This window comes from Struthio camelus, chromosome 1 (assembly GCF_040807025.1).
Source record: "Struthio camelus isolate bStrCam1 chromosome 1, bStrCam1.hap1, whole genome shotgun sequence".
In the NCBI taxonomy this organism is placed as follows: domain Eukaryota; kingdom Metazoa; phylum Chordata; class Aves; order Struthioniformes; family Struthionidae; genus Struthio; species Struthio camelus.
The window spans coordinates 71,364,190-71,382,522 of NC_090942.1; the positions used below are offsets into that span (position 1 = coordinate 71,364,190).

Sequence of the window (18,333 nt, forward strand, 5' to 3'; positions counted from 1 at the left end):
CTTGAAAGTGGGCCTGTTTTCCTCCCCTGTACTGACCGACTGTGTTACTGCATCTCTCTACAGGCTTTGCCTGAGTGACACTTTTCTGTGTTGGTATACACATGGCGTTTTTGGTGCTGGTTATTATCTGTTTTGAGAGTGGAAGGGTGCTGAGTGCGTTCGACCTAACAATTAGTTTTACCTTTAGGCAATTCTAGCAAGGAGGTTACTATGTTGTGGTTCGTTCCCACCCACTGGCACCACCTCGTGGTAGATTTTGCCAAAGACAACCCCTGTGACGGATTCAGCAGCCGTATGACTTTTTTTGGTGTTCCGGTGCCATTACAAGGTGACAGTTTTTCAGACAATACAGAACTGTCACTGTACTTTCTGATCATGCTTTACTCCAGCTCACTCGATGTCCTAGCCAGACTCTCTGTCGTGTGTGGATTCCCACAAAGTAGTCTTTTAAACTCTGCCTTTGCTTTGGCCTAGCGTTACCTATCTGAGAATACTTTAAAGCATTTATGACTCTACCTCATAGAGGTTTGTTTTGGTATTTTTAAGGAAATGTTTTTCTGCATTTTCCTGAGATAAATCCAAACCTTGTTTGGATGCATTGTTCCGAGTGCTGCCAGCAGAGCTGCACAAAAACTCAGTTTTGTGTTTGAGACTCGCAGAACAAGTTAGTCTTATTTTCTAGTAGCCCCCTGTGTTCAGCAGGGTGTACTTTGATGTGGGTTATCAGTGCATGTGATGCTTTGTTCACCTCTCATTTTACAATAACTTGATTTCTAGTTGTCCAGAGGGAGGGACACAGAGAATTACAAGTGTAACTTTGCTCTTTAAGTTCTAGCTAGAGCACTACCCTGTTTCATGCATAAACTAGAAAGTAGCATCTATCTGTTGTCCTTGCACAGGAACCATAGGAACTCTCTCCTGTTTTTATGAAAATTCAAAAAGCAGAGTTCAGGTGTGTTTTATAAGTAATCACAAAAATAATTCAAGCACTACATTTATTAAGTGTTGTTAATATTCAAACTTTATTCATATAAAGTTTTAGACTATTAAGAAATTCAGACTATAAAAATCACAACTATATAAAAAGCAGAGTAATAAAAGACTGCATTCCTTGACAGCTGTTAACAGGTCAGTTACCACACTGAAAACGACATATAAAAAATCTTGTAAGTAATCAGATTTTTTTGTTAAACATGTCCTGAATTAAGGAAGACAATGAAAAGAGGAAATGAAGTGACATTGTCTTTTTACCATTAATCAGGAACAGATTTCTGCTTGCCATCTCAGCAGAAGAGCCATCCCCACTGATGCATTATTTCATCAACTAGTGGTCTCCTCCTGAAGAGGAGGGCAAGTAACTCTTCTTAATGATTGTCAGTACAAAAGAACAAATCAAAGCTAACCTACAGGGTACATCTGATCTGTTGTACATGGAGCTCTCGCAGAAACCACGGGCATTAATATTCTGCTTTGAATGGGTAGTCCTTGTGATTGACAGCCCTAAGAAGAAGAAAAATCATTGGCTTATTTAAGTATCGTATAAAGTATTTTCAACAGTATTTCCCTAGCACAGTCTCCCTCCCCTGCTGCCAACATACTCAACTTTTGCTGCTGAGAGCAGTCATTAATTTGCACGCGCAGGCTTGTGAACAAGTACATGCAACACCAAGATACAGTCTCGCTAAAGGGACTACCCTGAATGAATTCTCCATCCTGATGTCAGCGTAAGATACGTCTCATTACCTGAGGTCTAGGGTTTAAGAAAAAAGCTCTTCCTAGTTTTAGTGATATCTGTTTTCAAGATGTAAAAAAACCCAGATCTCTGGCACACTAGTGAATATGAGAATAGGGAACGTACGGGAGCACTGGAACCGCCCTCCAGTTTCTGTTGAAGCTAAGGATGACATCCATCTCCTTTTTAGACAGTTCAAAGTCAAACACCTAGGGGAGAAAAAAAACAAACAAAAAAACCCCACAACCCTTTTCACTTAAGTTTATAAGTAGTTATATACTAAGCACGCTTCAGGTATTTATGACTTGAGGCAGGAACATCCTGCACCAGAGTAAGTATATTTACGAAACTCTCTTATTTCTCGGCCAAATAGGAATTTATTCTTGAAGTAATTAAAATAGTTGTTTGTTCTTTGAGGTGAGTTCTAAGCAATGCCTAGTAGTTCTGTGTGGCTGACTGCAAACACCCCTGCAGATTGAGTTGCAACGCAGAGACAATTTCGGTGCTTCCCACAGATTACTCGGTGTGTCCCTGGAACTAGCGGTAAATGTTTCTGCTACAACAGACAAGCTACTGGGTACCAACCACAAATCAATTATCTCACAACAAATCAGTTATCTAAGAATTCTCACTGGTCGTTAATAGGAAAAACGAGTCCAAAATGTAGCAGCATGAACTAAAGGTAATACAGAGATACCATCTAAAAAGGCTGAGCCTTTAAGCAAACATGCAGCTGACTCTCCCTCCTGAGAGAAACCACAGCCTCAAAATGAGCTATTAACTTTTTAGTGGGTCTGGTGTTCTCTAACCTCATTTGAGTGTGTAATGTGACGGCTGAAGCAGCTGAGGCTCAGGGATGCAGCACTGTTTAGAATTTGTTTGCTCCTTTGCAGCCTGAAGGGGGGCTCACTAAGCATCTCCCAGAGGGCGATCCCCAAACTGGGATTCGCTTCCAGTGCTGCCACGCTCGGGCCACCTTGGTGTAAGTCATTTCTCTCCTGGCTGTAACAAAACCTGTTTCCCCACAAGGAGCGCAGCTGGTTATGCAGTGCTGAATACATGTTGTTACGACTCTGTGCACCCCTTCCGATGCCTCTTTAGGTGTCACGTGGAAACACCGAAAAGCTGTGGGTGCCTAGCTTGTATACAGAGGTAGCAGCAATCCCAATGGAAACTTTACCTTCATGTTTTCCTCAACACGCTGTGGTTTGTCAGACTTGGGAATGACAATCACGTTCCTTTGGATAAGAAACCGGATCAGAACCTACAAAAGCACAAGGAAGCTTATGGACATGGGTAGCGAGACATCTGTTCAGATGCACTTTCTCCTTCTCTTTTCTCTGTTTCATCTTCCCACATCCATGTTCACTCTTCAGTAGGTTTTACCAGATTGCTCCCAGGAGTTTGATGTGATAGCACAGGCTTGCAGTCTGCTTACAAACTACTATTTGTTTCTGGCCTATGTTGTTTCTATATCCTGGCTTCTCGTGGATTTGTTTTGGTTTCACCTGGTGTAGGAGGGGGAGAAAAATAATGATGCTTCAGGCTCATGTTAGATGGGTGCTCAGACCAGATGAGCATAGCAATACTGTGCACTACTTGGGGCTCAGAAGTAAGTACCCCACCAGGCTAATATTTTTTGAAGTCTTTAAAAAGAAACAAAAAGATAAGATTTCTCAAGTTTTTCCCCTCAAAAGAGGACTGTTGCATACAGTTTTTTTGTCCTGCCCTGCCTGTCTGAAAGTATGACTATTGCTGGTTGCCTGCAAACGTGTGGATTTGTTTGAAGTGCTTTCCTGTGTTTTCCTGTGAAGTGTGAATTCTTGCACACCCTGGACAAGATCTCATTTGTGTGAATAGCAGCTAACAGAGAAATGTTTTCAACTTGAATAATCAAGCAATTTTCAATAATTCTTTGTGAACAGTAGCAAACAACAATCAAGTACGTTTGCAGAGGACAGGGCTTCTCTGAAGAATAACTGAGCTGGGGAAAGGAATAACAGGTAGGCTGCATGATTTTTAAGTCAATCTCAAAGGAAAGGGTTTCTCTGGGAGCAAGCACTTCTCTCTGGGAGCAGAAAAAAATCTCCCTCGGAAGGGGATCCCCAGCATAAGCACCTAGCACTGCTGATCAGTCCCCAAAAGCTCAGCATTCAAGAGCTTCAGAAAATATTTCAGAATTCATAGGAATGCTGGAAGAATAGGGGTAGTATGAAAAGTCAAATGCAGTTCAGCCACTGTAGATTCTACCTTTAGAGAAGGTGATGCCTGCTGCAGACTGGCCATCAACTTGTAACATTTGAGGAGGAGGAAGAGTTTGTCCTGGCTTACCTGGGCAGGAGTTTTATTATGTCTAACTGCAATCTCTTTAATCTTAGGATCCTCCAGCAGCATAGGTTCCCCTGGCTTGGCCCTATTAAAACAAAAGCCAGGTTAATAATGGTAGAAAAGGTCTTAGCATCCCTGCAGGAAGCATTTCAAACATTTTGCCTGAACTGATCTGCAATCAGCAGCAGCAGCAGCTTACTCATTGTACCTGTGTTATTTACATAATTCGCCTCAACGACTCAAGCTGCACATGCATGTTTTTGTGGAGAGAAAGGCTGCAGTGCTTCCTTACCATGGACGGTTAGGAGAGCCAAGGGGACTGTACGCAGTCACAGCAATCCCTTTGGATTGGCAATACTTGATCAACTTTTCCTGGGTAAGGTACGGATGGCATTCGATCTGCGAGCACAGAAACACAGTGGTTGGCACAGAGGCAGGCTGCCCTGGGCTCCACGGCACAGCGTTCTAATTCCTCTTGGGTCACAGGCAACATGAAGATGACTCCCAGTATCATGATTAAAAATCTATCATTTTAAAAAGTTATTTAGGTTACAACAATATTTAGCACCCTAGAACATAGAATAGGGCTCCCTTGTGCCATGCATTATGCAAAGTGAGAAACAGATGGGAAGAGTCAGCCAAGTGCTGCCAAGTGCTAACTTTGGGAGGAATCGGGGAAGTTAATCTTCTTAGACTACAGGCAAGAGATCGGGATAGCTTCTTCAGAGGGGCAGTTCAGGACACTTAAAAGTTTAGTTCCTGCTCTGAGTCAACCAGCCTCTCCCCTCCATCCAGGACTCTCCCTGATTCCTGGATGTGCCTGGGGGAGAAGAGCTTCCTAGATCAGCCTTGGTGAATATTCTCCCCACCTCTTCCCTGCAGAGATGATATACTGAAAAGACAAAGTTCATCTACAGCTATGAAGCCCAGGTTTTGCTCACTGCTCTGCAGCAGACTCTGTTTGACCTTAGGAAAGTTGCTTCATTCTGTGCTTTGGCTGCTGAAGTTCCTACTCTAAATACATAGCTAGGTTGTTCTTCCTTCTACCAGGTATGATATAAAGTTTAGCCATGTTTCATATGTGCATATATAACATTTCTATTTCCCTGGGTTTGAAGCGAATGGTTTTGAAATAATGTATTTGTACAGCGCTGTGGTCTAACTTCTTTTTGTAGAAGAAAGAAAGACCTTTAAATTTCATGAACCTGTAGGCCTGACTTTTTATAGAGTTATTTAACGCAGCAGGAAGACATTCAAATGAATGCAGTATACAAAGGAGCATGCCCGTCTTTCAAAAGCATCACATTTGTTGTGGACTTGGGACTTACAGACAACTGATGAAGGGTTAGTGACACTAAGAATTGGATTGTAAAAGCAACATGGTAGTGACCTTGTTTAAGGTCTTGTCCTTGGACCTTGTTTAAAGGTGGCTACCAGATCTGGAATATAAAAGTTCCCAAACCTTGATGGTGTGTTACAGCTACATAGTAGTTAATTTGTAAAAGCCATTTCTATTATATAAATGTTTCAGGCAAAAGGGCTGTGGAAAATGAAAACAGTTATGTTGGCAAATGAAGGCTCAAAAGAAAGAGTCAGTCTGTTTTCCAAAATGACCTGAGCGAGGCTGAACAAGACTTTTACATACAGACAAACACACACACACACACAAACAGAAGAAAGATGCTGATAGTTATGACACTGCCTTAGTTACAACACAGTTACAACACTGTCCTAAGATGGTATCACACAACCAAGTTTCAGCCCGCGTTGCACACCACAGCTGAGAGCGCGCTGCAGCCAGGCACTCAGCGAGGTGTCCCTTGGCAAGGCAGTGATCACAGGACACCAGCAGCCTGCAAGGGGATGCCACTCAGTTACCGTCGTGTGGCTGCGGCATGACCACAGCACTGTGTCTGCACTGTGTAAGGTGGCACAAACCACATACACAGCTGTCTCTAAATACTACAGCTTTGCTACCGGACATAGTTACAAGAAATCCATGTAGTGTGAGCTAGATTTGGTAACTACTGTAACGGCAGCGTGCAGTGTATGCACACCCATGGAGCAGCAAACTTGGAGCGAAGCCTGAAGGTCCTTGAAGTGTTGAACCTAGTGCAGCTTTTAACTTGGGGAGTTGGGGCCATCTCAATAAAATCTCAAGAGTCCTATTGTCCCCTTGTGCTAAGCATGAGTAGAGCATGCATTAGCCCCAAGCCCCGCACTGCAGCACAGGACCACTATGTCTGCACTGAATCTGCCACGGGGATTTCCCCAAGTTGGCTGAGAGAGGCATGCGGCAACTCCAGCCGGGTCCAAAAAAGAACAATGCATGAGGAAGAAAGTCAGAAGGTCCCAATGCCCCAGCTGTCTTGTGATTTTGTTCTTGAGGTGACTGGTGACTGGTGACAGTTTGCTTTCTAATTGTGTGTTTCACCCCTCCTTTCTATGATCAAGTTGAGTGAAATGGCTTCTTTTGTGTTGGGGGGAAAAAAAAAACACAGTGAATGCCTTAGCACATTGCCATGCACTCCCATGCTTGGAGCACGAGCTCTTGGTGTGGATTTTGCTGATTATCCCAGAGCTGGCAAAAACGGGCATGTGGCAACCTGGGTTGTGAAGTCCAAGTCCCCGTGGCATGTGGGAATGTGAAACGGAGTGTGTAGAGAAAGTTGCAAAGACCTATACAAGGTAATGGCTATTTTTTCTGTTTTCTACTTGTAACAATAAAATATTCTTATCTGGTTATTATTATCATGATATAAATAATTCATAGTGTTCATGTTTTGTATCCTATTGCTCTGTTAGATCGCCACTGTATTATACACACACACACACACACACACACACACACCCCTACAACAAAATTTTCTGTTGCGATCCTCACTAGCTAAAAAGCCTTAATGCTGACACTATATTGAAGCCTACCTAGTATACTGCAGAGAGCACAGACTTGGAGGGGCTTTCAGACAGCCTGAGATATCTGGTGCTGTGTGAGATCTTTCCATGGTACCCTAAATATTTAAAGGTTAGGGCAGAAGTAGGTTTTAAGAGCTGAAGTGTAGATCAAGTAGCTTTAGGCCTATTCCAGAGTTAGCTGACACCAAGGGAAATAAAGATCTTACCTGGTTATTTACAGGCTTGTATTTCAGTCCTGGCTTGTTCAAGATTCTTTCAGTCTGCAGATGGTTAAAGTTGGAGATACCAATGGCTTTTACCAGACCAGCATCCACCAGCTCTTCCATGGCCTAATGGGTCAGGACAACCAGCAGGTATTTATGAGGTGGTATTACCGCCAACTACACTATCTTCTCTCACTAAAGAAAGTGACAAACCAGTAAATAACCCAAACTAGATTAAATAATGGTCTCTCCAATAAGAAAATAATAAGTCTTTGCACCTTTTATTATCTGTACACTTGAATGATATCCCAGTGCAAGTAGGCAAACAATAGAGGAAGAAGGGCTTGGCCAATTCTTTGGTAATGGGACACAGATCTTTTTAGTTTTGGCTTCTCTGAGGGTCATTTTAGCAGAGCTAAAAATGTAGGAGAACTTCCAGCCCCCGGGACCTCCAGAGTGCTACCTCTGAGTTGGCAGAGTGCAGTAAGGAGGACGTTAGCCTAAACTCAGTTACCTCAACACATTCCCTAGGGACTACAATCTACTACTGTAGAGAAAACAATTAATTCCCAGAGCTGCAGCATCACACAGGTGCAGGCAGCAGGGGCGGACCCTGACTCCCCGCAGCCCGTGAGGAAAGGAGGGTCGTTCTGAGCGAAGGACAGTCAGCGATGCTGATGCCCATTGCTAAAAAACCTGTACAAATTCCCTCTCTGTATATAACTCCTAGTAAATTAACAACCATGCCTGGGTTAATCTAAGCGGCAGCTATACTACTGCGTAGGAGTATGTGTTCAAAGATTATTTTACTGACAGCGCCCACAGTGCTGGTAGTTTCCTCTGCTTTTGTCTTAGTAAAGACGTCCCCCTCTTGCTCCTCAAAGCAAGAAGAGGAAGCAGCAGCTCTATTCTTTCTGAAAGAATACATGAAATACAGTTTTGTGCAACTACTTTCCCCTACTCCCTTAATTTCATTTTGCATGCAGCTCTCTGCCCCACAAGTTAGTGTGGACAAAGGCACAAAAGGAAGAACATTAACTTACCTCCCATGTGTCCAGAAAATCTGTATCACTGGGGATAATCATACCCTTGTCATCTACAGGACTCAGTTCTTCACCAGCCTGTTTTTTCAAGGCAGAAAGCACAAAAACTTGTTTTCAGAGTTGAATTTCCTACTGTATGCTAGCATTTGACTGGAATGATTGGCAGCAAATTAACAGGTTATTTGAACATATTGCATAACTAAAAATTATGCTTGTGCATCAGTATTCTGTTGGATAAGGGCCATACTTCTGCAAATCAAGTCACTGCATACACAGGGATGGGGTTTAGTAGTAATTATTTGAGTAACTTAGGTAAATTACAGAGAGAAGAGAACAGACAGTCCCCTTTGTTCATTGTACATTTTTCATTTATTTCACACAGGCATAGACTGGAAGGGAAAAACAAAAGGGCAAGTTCTTTTGTGCCATGTTTCTTTTTCCACTGTGGGTTACTCCAGATGAAGCCAACACCTCCAAAATTTGAGATGTTCACGCTGTTCTGATCCACCAGACAGCCATGATCTCAAACTGCATCATTATACATTGGTTGCAGTTTCCCTGGAAGTCCCAGGGGGCTTGTTAGCAATGCTCATACCCACAGCTACCTCACTCCAACAGACAGATCTAGACGCAGAAAGCCAGACCCACTCTCTAAAACATACCACTGTCTTGTTAGTCACTGTGAGTGCTTGTCACCACCAGGATTGGGAAAGAGCCAACTGGCTGCATGAACAAGCGCGTAGCCCGGCTATGTGACGAAGATGGTCACAGCACAGATGAGAGAATTTGCCAGGTTTCTACCAAGGTAAGGAGAAGAGAGGAATGAAGAATAGGCCTACCTTGTATCCCATGGGGAAATGTATCAGGTAGAGGTCGAGGTAGTCCAGTTTCAGTGCGGCAAGGCTCTTCTTGCATGCTTCCTTTACCAGGGATCTCTCATGAAACGTGTTCCACAACTGCGGGAAGAAACCAAGCCTGACCGTGACTTCGTGGCTTGCAGAGTCAAAATTGGGGGACAGAAACTTCCCTGTGGTGGTCCTTCTCCACCTATCCAGTTTACACTAAAGACAAACATGCTAACGTTTTAGTGGTAGAGTAAGAGAAGGATACCTTATCCAAAAAGGTCAGCATTGGAGGTGGACAATCAATCAGTAGTCATATTTATGAAAAGGGAGTGCCAGAACTGAGTGTAGCTTTCCGACACGTGTATCCGGTAACAGGCACAGCAAAGCTGTTAGTACTACAGATTTTTTTTTCAGGCTGTAGCACCTAATAGCTGCCCTCCTTCTGTTCCTTTTATCTGGCCACTGTGGACTGTTGTGAATTTTATTATAACATTTTTGGAATGCAAAATCAAACTGTTTATATAAAAGAACTGACAAATATTGTTCTGATTGGAAACTGCTCTTTAACAAAAATCACGAGTATGTGGAAAAGCTTAGTTACGTTCAATGTTTCCTGTTTTTGCTGGTGAAAACTTCAAGTCATTAATTTTTTAGCTGAAGGACTTTTTTAATTTTTTTAGTAAAGAATCTTCCTGGGTTGAGTAAATGAGATGAAGGAAATATTTCAGACTGAAGTCCTCTACTTTAATTTCTATTCCTTTTCAGGCTTTTTCTACCTTGCACCATTTTGTAATCTCCTGCACACCAGGAAATACCTTTTCAGGGAATGGGTGTGGGACACTTCAGTGTAAGTGAGTGACTTAACAGATGCAACAACATTTGTAGATCAGCAAGAGCCTTGCTATCTTTTCAAAGTTGTCAAGTGCTCCTAATAAAGCTCTGCCAAACTGCATATAAAGGATGGAATTCATAGCCTGGAAGAAGACAATCATGAAATGACTATCAGAGACAGAGAGGATAGTTCTATAGGTGACTTTACAGATGGAACAAGCGTTGCTTGTATTACAGCTCTCTCCAAGAAAAGCTAAATGCAGCAAGAATCCTACATCCTCATACCTTAGTAACAATGAAGAGGTCCTCCCTTTTCACAGCCCCCTCCTTGATCTTCTGCTGGATTGCATTCCCTATTTCATTCTCATTCTGGTACAGATAGGCACAGTCAAAGAGGCGGTAACCTGCATCAATAGCAAACTTCACCACCTCTTCCACCTTCCCTGGAGGAGCCTGAAAGCAAACATGACCAAACGTGAGCTGTCCGAGCACCGCTCCTAGCGCTCTCCAGCGGAGCCGGCCTGGCCCCAGGCTGACGCTGCACCAGCTCCCCAAAGCCACCCTTTCCAGCGTGCCGCTGCTGCTGCAGGTCCCTTGTCACCTGCATTTACACTGAGTTTTAACTGGCCAGGTGAATGGCATTTTGGTACGGAAAGGCCTGCACAGCAGGGAATGGGGCAGAGAGGGGTTAGTTCCCGGGAGGCATTTTGGATCTGGCATTTCTAGTGGAGTCAGGCCCAGTATCGCGTCTCCTTCTCTGCTCTCGGTGTTACCCAAGCGTTTTTGCCAGTTTATCTTTCCCAACCCCTTCCCCACATGGGCAGTTTGCCAGGCATCATCCGTGTGCAAGTCTGGCAGAGGAAGGCAGCCCGGGCAGCAGCAGCACGCCCCGTCACTCCACGGGTGCCCCTTCCCACGGGGATGAGCTGCAAGTGCAGCCATACAAAAAAAAAAAAATTTTTTTTTTTTGCTTTTCTCCCCGTTTTTGCCAGCTTTTTTCTCTAGTGCCTTTCTTTTCTGGCTTTTTGCCCCTTTCTCTTGCCTTGCCCCCGCCTCCAGCAGCCGCCGGGCCGCCCGCCCAGCGCGTTACACAAGCGGCCGCAATCCGGGCCGGGCCGCGGGCGCAGCCCCCCCCCCCCCCCCCCCCCCGCCCCGCTCCGCGCAGGGAAATCGCCTGCGCCGAGCCAACCTGCTCCCTCCCCCCCACTTTTTTTTTTTCCCCCTCTCTCTTAATTTTTGCACCGCCTGCAGGAGAAAAGGGCTCTTCTACCCCACGCCTCAGCCGGCCGCACCGGTACCTGCCAGGTGCCCAGCCCCAGCATGGGCATCTTCATCTTGTTGCTCAGCTCCAGGCAGGGGCTCGCCATGGTGTGTGTGTGTCTGTCTGTGTGTCTATCTGGGTGTCCGTTTGTGCCCCCCCTCCCCGGTCCGTCCTTCCGCTGCCCGGAGCCGCTTTAAGGCGCGCGGCCCCCCCCCCGGGGGCCTGCTAGGGCCCTCCTCCTCCTCCTTCTCCTCCTTCTTCTTCTCCTCCTCCTTCTCCTCCTTCTTCTTCTCCTCCTCCTCCTCCTTCTTCTCCTCTTCTCCTCCTTCTCCTCCTCCTCCTCCTCCTCCTCCTCCTCCCCTGCGGCGGGGTTTCGGTTAGAGGATGCTGGGCAGTGCCGGGTGAGGTCCCGGCGCAAGTTAGAAGGGAGCGCTATATTTAGTGGTTAAATCAGCACTTTGCGTGTGCTCTTCTGAAGACCGAGCTTGAAGGGTGGCGGGAGGGTAAGCGGGGAAGGCAGTGCGTTTCCAGGTCTCCGAAGGGTTTTCTCAGTTACTTTCAAGCAGTGACGACGGACCGAAATGTCCGTCCTTTATCACAGAAAATACTAGTTTTGCCCACCTTTCACAGAGGAATTGACTAAAAGCGGGCCGTGGTCTCCCCTGCGCTGATCATGTGTTGCCTTGCTTTGGGAAGGGGTGGGCACCCGCAGCGCTCCGGGCACCCTGGTGTCAGTCGTTTGGGTTCGCTGTGCTCAGTTGAAATGGCAGCCAGTGGCAGCAAGATGTGTTAGAGGTTTTTGTAATCTCAGCTTGTCTACAGATAGTGCTTTTTCCAGAATAAAAAGACCTGCTTTGTACATTGGGCAGACACGTATTCAGAGTGTTGACGTGTAAAGACTGTGGGAAACTTTGTATGTGTGGAGCGCCTCGGGAGTCCCGAGGCAGGGGTCTGGGAGGGCTGGGCTAGATACCTGATAGCTGACTCCAGCCAAAAATTGCTTCATGTTAGGAAGCTGAGGTGAAAGCCAGGCCTTCAAACCCAGTGGGAAGTTTGCTGGGGAAGTAAATAACATGAGCGATTTGCCCAGACTCTCACTTTTGGGACTCTGGCTAGTTATGGTTTCGTATTGTGCTCGTCACCATGGTATCTGAATACCTTTCAACAGGCACTGAGTGCTCAGCTCCTCCAGGAGTGATATCATTTATTTATGTACATTAATTTGGAGGCCTGACGTTAAGCATAAAAGCTGTGGTCCAAATTTGCAGTGCGTTTTATCTCCCAATGCCTACAGCAGGCCTTCTGCCTCTTGCACTCTAGGGGCTTTCAGCGCCTAATTTAACAACAAATTTACCTCATTTTTCAAACCAGATTTTCCAATCACCTTTAAAATTGCATGCATTTTTGCTGAGCTTTTTAAACAGTTCCAGCCATAATGCTACATTATAGATTGACTTCTTCCCACTTTCCCACATGTTTCTGCTCAGCATATGTTGGCACAATTACAGAGACCAATATGTCCTCCGTTTAAGTTATATTTCAACTGTTTAACTGTTGTTGTTTTTTTCTTAATATTCCCAGTTCAAGCAAGGACAAAGGCAGGTGTGGATGCTGACACCACGCAAACATTTTGGTCTGCAAAAGCGACAAGGAAGCCTCCTGGGCAATTAAAAAGGCAGCTCAAGCCTCAGGCAGGGAGTGTGAGACTTGCGCAGTTGCTGCTGACTGTGTCAGGCATCACTGCACACCTGTGTTCGTTGGCCCCCTTTCTTACTCTGTGACACAGCAGGCAGTGGGTGTCAGCGGTGCTCTGCATCGCTCCACAACCTGGGCCGCACGCAGCTGCTCATGAGTTCGGGGGAACTGCTGCAATGAGGTCTCTTCACCTCGCCAAACCTCTTCCCTCCTCACCCCTTCTAGAGCCTTGCTGTCTCCTGATTTTGACAGCTTTATCCGTCTGTCTGCTTCAAAGGGCTGATCTTACTGCCCGTGCCTTTTGACGATATTGTTTTTATTGCTGATTTTTACAGAAAACACATGGATCCTGACGGAAAGCACTAAAAACAGTAATATATGATATCCATATCATTTCAACACCCTACGTGAGGCATCTTGCACCTTGCTCCATGTGCTTATCAGAAAGGGGATCCTCTGCTCCTTAAGTCTTCCTTTTTCTTCTGCTTACCTTGCTATAAACTCCTTTTTGCTCTTTGTTGATCTATGGCTACCAGCCTTGACCCTCATCAGTTCGTTACCCTCATTTTTTTCCTCTGACTGCAACCTTTGTATATATTAAGGGCCTCATTCTCCTATTCTTCATACCCAGTGTACATGTAGTGCAAACTTCACTGGTGTTTTCCCGTAAGTTGTATAGTGTAAGTGAGGGAGAATCAAATATTTTATACTTGAACTGATAACATTTGCCAACCAAAATACTTGTCATTTATTGTGCTGCTAGTACATTGTAACCCTATTATTTGATGTAATTTCTTACAATATTGTGCACTTGCATTTAAATTGCTTTACATACATGTAACTACATATACATAAACACAAAACAGTATTTTTAGTTGGTTTGCAGAGTCATGTTTTGAGTTTATATTTGAAGAACATCTCTTTCTGCTCCCCTTGGCTACTGTTTCATCTCGAAACATTGGCTTAGCCAAGCTGTATTGTTTTCTTTGTGATGCCTTGGATGTCATCACACTTTGCAGAATAAAAAGGATACTAAATTGATATGAAACAGAGAGAGAGAGGCAAAATGTAGACAAGGGAAACAAAAAAATGTTGAAACTGATACCTGAAAACTCAAGTACTTTGAAACTAGAGACGTGTGAGGAGGTCTCTTCTGTTGAAAATAAATATGCAGAAAAAAGTAAGCAAAGCTACCGCAAGAGATATGCGAGGAATGTGATAGACAAGAGAGAGCAAGACCTACAAAAAAAAAAAAAAAAAAAGAAACAAGTCTGTTGAAACTTTGTAAAATCAATTAATAGTACATTGATTTTTAGGCCAGGAAGGACCACTTTCTTCTTCTGCTCTGACCTCTGATTAGGTGAACCAACTTTTAAATCAAACATATGACAGATACCTATTGCTTAATGTATTATTAAAGTCACTTTGGTGTTACAGCAACAGGAGTTGACTAAAATCATGCAACGAACAGACTATAAAATGTTAAGATTAGACTTACCTTTTAATTAAATCAAATCTTGGTTTTAAAGGTATAAGAACAAACCATAATCGTCCCTCTCTTTCTTTTCTTACCAGGTGTCCAGCCAGATTCTTTAACACTTTTTCTTTCTCTAGCCCTGCCTTCTAAGACCTGAGATTTCCAGATGAAACCTTTTTATGATTTGCTTCTGTAAAACCAGTCACCAATGTCAGATGAGAGAAGCTAGATGGTGGCTGGTTTTGATGAATTCAAACTTATTTATAATTTTGATACTTCACTTCAGATTCAAGCCAGCCCCTTTTGTGAAACATTCGCCAAGATTTTAAGTACTTTGCCAGTTTGGCATTTTACATCAGTCGAAACAGGTGATGTCCAGATTTGCCTTAAGTATTACCTGTCAGACTAAACTATACTTTCTCTTTGATCAAATTTTTAGCTATAAGATACATATATATGTGTATTTTCCTCTGAAACTGTGACTGATTGGAATTGTACTGAATCAAATTGCAGACTTTCAAGTTCTGTGAATGTCAGCTCTTTTCCAGGACCCCATTTTGCATTTGAATCCACCTTGGAGGTTGATCTCTGTATTATATCTCATCCTCCGCTATGCATGAGAATGTGCATTTTCTGAGGGAGGTTTGTTGCATGGCTGAATATTATTACGTTGGGCTGGCCGCCTTGTAAAGGGCCCTATCTGTCTATTCGCTGTCGCTAGCCTGACTACAGCAATAGTCAGCTCTCCTCAGAAAAGATGGACTGAAGAGGGAAGCTATGGAAATCCTTAATCTTTGCTAAATAATCACATTCCCAAAAGCATCACAGACAGGTTATGGTGGAGAGACTTAAAATTGCTGAATAATAAAAAACCATATTGGAGAGAAGAGGTGGAAGGGACTATATAACTCAAGGGTGCTGATGAAGTTCAGAATTTTATAGGAGCGAAAAAGACTACTAATATCTTTCAAGGGACTCTGACTCCCTAGTACTATTTGTAAACGAAGTCCTGCAAAGTGGCTTCACGATGTGACGTGAGACATGGTAAGTAGATGGTAGTGATCATGGTAGTGATCCCTTGCGTCCTTCTGATCTGAACACCAGTGCTCGTGTAGAGGTACCAGCACAGGGTTGGATGGAAAGAGTGTGCCAAAGCAAAGTGAGGGATGTTGCAGTTGGAAGCAAGAATTAAGAGCTCCCTGAATCTCAGGCCTTTATAATATGAAGGATCAGGCAGATGGATTTATTGCCAATGGACTCATGTTCATTGAGGGAGGCTGAGTGGGTGAAACTGCCTCAACTTCTTGTTGTCGTGAGCCTCCTTTCACCCTGTAGGACACCCACAGGCAACGGGGTGAAGTTCAGCCTTGCTGTCACCTTTAACTAATGCATTTCATCATACCTGTCTGTGCACTTTCCTCTGTGCCCACAGACATGCATATTATAAGATATGTATATGAGTAATTCTCTTGATCTTCCTCCGGCTTGTTTAACATTTCGGCCACGTGTGTCCTGGCCTTTGTGGCTTACACCCTAATAAAACAGGATTTTATGGCAGTTTAAAAGTCTTTGAGGCTTCTTGGCAGAGCTCAGTATGGGTCAAGATCGAGGCGCATCCGTCTCAGCGTTTTAGCTGAGTCAGGATGGCTTTCGTTCCCTGGAAAGCCGGCAGCGCTCCCGGAGCACGCTGCCGCGCCCCACCATGACTCAGCATGTGCAGATGCTGGAGCTTGCGAGCTTGCTAAACATGGCCTTAGTGTCCAGGCACAGCTGTCCCTGGGCTGGATGTTCAGCAGCAGCTGACTTGGAGCTGCGTTTCCTGAACGGCAGCTCTCCCAGCGAGAGCTGGCGTTCCTTCGTGGTGAGGGTCGTTCTGCAGAACGACTGAAAAGCAAAAAGCCAGTCTGTCTTCCTTTGCTCTTCCCGGGTTCTTGGTAATGTTTCTGTGCCAATTACAGTACCTAGAAAGGGACAACATCAGGCAGCCTCGCCGCAAGTACTCCTTTGGGAAGCAAGGAGCGCGTTTTCCTCGGCTCGCCCTAGGAAGCCTGTCACACCTCTCTTCCCCTGCAAAGCTGTCAAGTGAGTAGCCACACAGGATTAGAAACGTGGTTGAGATGCAGAGCTTCCCCTTTTTCGTTGGGAGAAAGGCATGGAGAAGCCGGTGTGTCAGTGAGAAATGTAAGAGGTGGTGCTTCACGGTGCACTGCAATGTATTGTAGCAGTCCTAAAGAGATGAGTACCAAATGAAGAGGAGGAAGGTAACAATCCTCGTTTATGTTTTAACAGAGCTGCTTTCTTATGGGAGCTTAAAGAGGCTTCTGGGCCTCTTTTCAAAAATTAGTGTAGGAGGCAATCAAGGCACATAACAGTTCAATGCTTTAGTTGAGTCATGGTGCTGTCCCACCCCGGGCACGGGAACCCGGCAGCTCTCCCGGGGCACCCTGCGGCGCTGATACACGAGCCGCAGTGCGTGGGTGCAGGCGGTGATTTGCCTGCAGGAGCAGTGAGCATGGCAGTGGTGCTCAAAGCATATCTGTGACCCACCCCACCCTTGCTGGATGTTGGCCAGCAAGTAATGTTGAGCCTGTTGTCTTGCAGAGTGGCTTCTGTAGGAATGGCTTGGGCTGCCGGTGACTCAGAGCCGCCGTGCTCTGTCTGTCCATTTAGAAACAAGGAATAGCTTTTGCTAAACCAACAACACGAAGGCTGCTGCAATGCCTTCTGGGGTAGAGCGGAGAAGCGTGCAGCCACTCAGGCTTGGAGCGAGGGGATAGGAAAAGTGTGGATGTTGCGGATGTCATTGCTGTGAAGGAAGAGAAGGGCGTGGGGAGGCAGTCAGTTGAGGCTTTGTGCCCCCTGCGACACGGCGCTGGCTGGGGAGCGTGAGGGAGCGTGTTGCTATTAAGAGCTGCCTGGATCCCAGGCATTTGAAACAGAAAGGGTCTGGTAGATGGATCTGCTTGTGTTCACGGAGAGGGGCTGAGTGGGTGAGGCTGCCTCAGCTTCGCGTTGCCATGAGCCTCCTTTCACCCCAGCCAACAGGGCAAAGTCCAGCCTTACTATTGTCTTTAATGCATTTTATCATTCCTGTCTGGGCACTTTCTTCTTAAGTCTGCGCCCACAGATATGGGTATTATAAGATAAGTATATGAGTAATGCTCCCTCTCTTCCTCCTGCTTGTTTAACATTTCAGCCAGTTGTGTCCTGGCCTAGGAGTGGCCTCGCTGGCACTAGCACAGCAGAAGAGCAGCTGTGGATATCAGGGTGGACGTCCGCTTCAGCTGCACCCCAGCCGTGCTTCCTGCTTGGGAGCTGTAACGAGCTTCCCCCCTGCTCGTTAGGCGCTTCCCTTGAGCAGCTCCAGGGAGCGACCTGGGAGGTGCTGGGGGGGGGGGGGGGGAAGCATCAGGAGGGTCTCTAGGGCCAGCAATAACTAATGAATGGTTCTTTTTACCCTCTCCCCATGTAAGGTGCCATCTCTTGTTTCTGCTGTGTGTTCAGAGAGAGCTGGAGGATGTCAGCCCTTGACCGTGGTGGAAATAGGAATGTATTTCTTTGTGTGATCTGAGGTATCTGTTGTGATGCTTTATGAAGAGAGTGAATCGTATGGAGGTGCGTGGAGCTGATCTGTCCCTGGTGGTGGTTTGATGCCTGATCAGCTGGGGCAAGGCATGTGCTAGGCTGGGAACATTGGGATGCTGCAGCAAGGCAGCAGCTCTTAGGAGAAGCAGGGTCTGGCCTGCAGCTGGCCAGGCTGTGGGGGATGGTAGAAGTTATTTCCTGGGGAAGAAGGGGGAGCGGGCAATGTTTAATGTAGCTCAGAAAACTACTGAGCTGGCTGCCAGCAGGACACGTGTATAAAGTGTTTACGCTTCTGTTTTACCTAGTTGCCTTATTGCTATGGAAAAGAATAAATATTGTTGTAAATACTCTAATAATACCTGTTTTTAGGGAAGCTTAAAAGCCTTCTGGGGCTCTTTTCAAAAATCAGTATAGGAG

The 18,333-nt window shown here is 45.3% G+C and overlaps 1 protein-coding gene across 1 annotated transcript; it reads right to left on the minus strand.

Annotated features, from left to right (window-relative positions):
* Positions 1-983: 983 nt before the first annotated feature.
* Positions 984-11,481, minus strand: LOC104147371 (aldo-keto reductase family 1 member B1). The gene is made up of 10 exons (XM_068948089.1): positions 11,197-11,481; positions 10,184-10,351; positions 9,062-9,178; positions 8,223-8,300; positions 7,183-7,305; positions 4,353-4,459; positions 4,064-4,145; positions 2,913-2,996; positions 1,859-1,941; positions 984-1,500 (listed from the first exon to the last, which is right to left on the minus strand). Exons 1-10 carry the CDS (start codon positions 11,263-11,265, stop codon positions 1,458-1,460), a joined length of 954 nt encoding a protein of 317 aa, XP_068804190.1. The 5' UTR covers positions 11,266-11,481; the 3' UTR covers positions 984-1,457.
* Between the last annotated feature and the right edge of the window lie 6,852 nt (positions 11,482-18,333).

What these genes read in the sequence shown, in the direction of transcription:
- LOC104147371 (XM_068948089.1), bottom strand. Translation starts at nt 11,265, where the DNA reads ATGGCGAGCCCCTGCCTGGAGCTGAGCAACAAGATGAAGATGCCCATG. An exon ending in ATTTCCCCATGGGATACAAG is followed by an intron (nt 8,301 to 9,061) that starts GTAGGCCTATTC and finishes TTGAAAAAACAG; the next exon opens with GCTGGTGAAGAACTGAGTCC. An exon ending in ATAATAAAACTCCTGCCCAG is followed by an intron (nt 2,997 to 4,063) that starts GTAAGCCAGGAC and finishes GTGCTTTTGTAG; the next exon opens with GTTCTGATCCGGTTTCTTAT.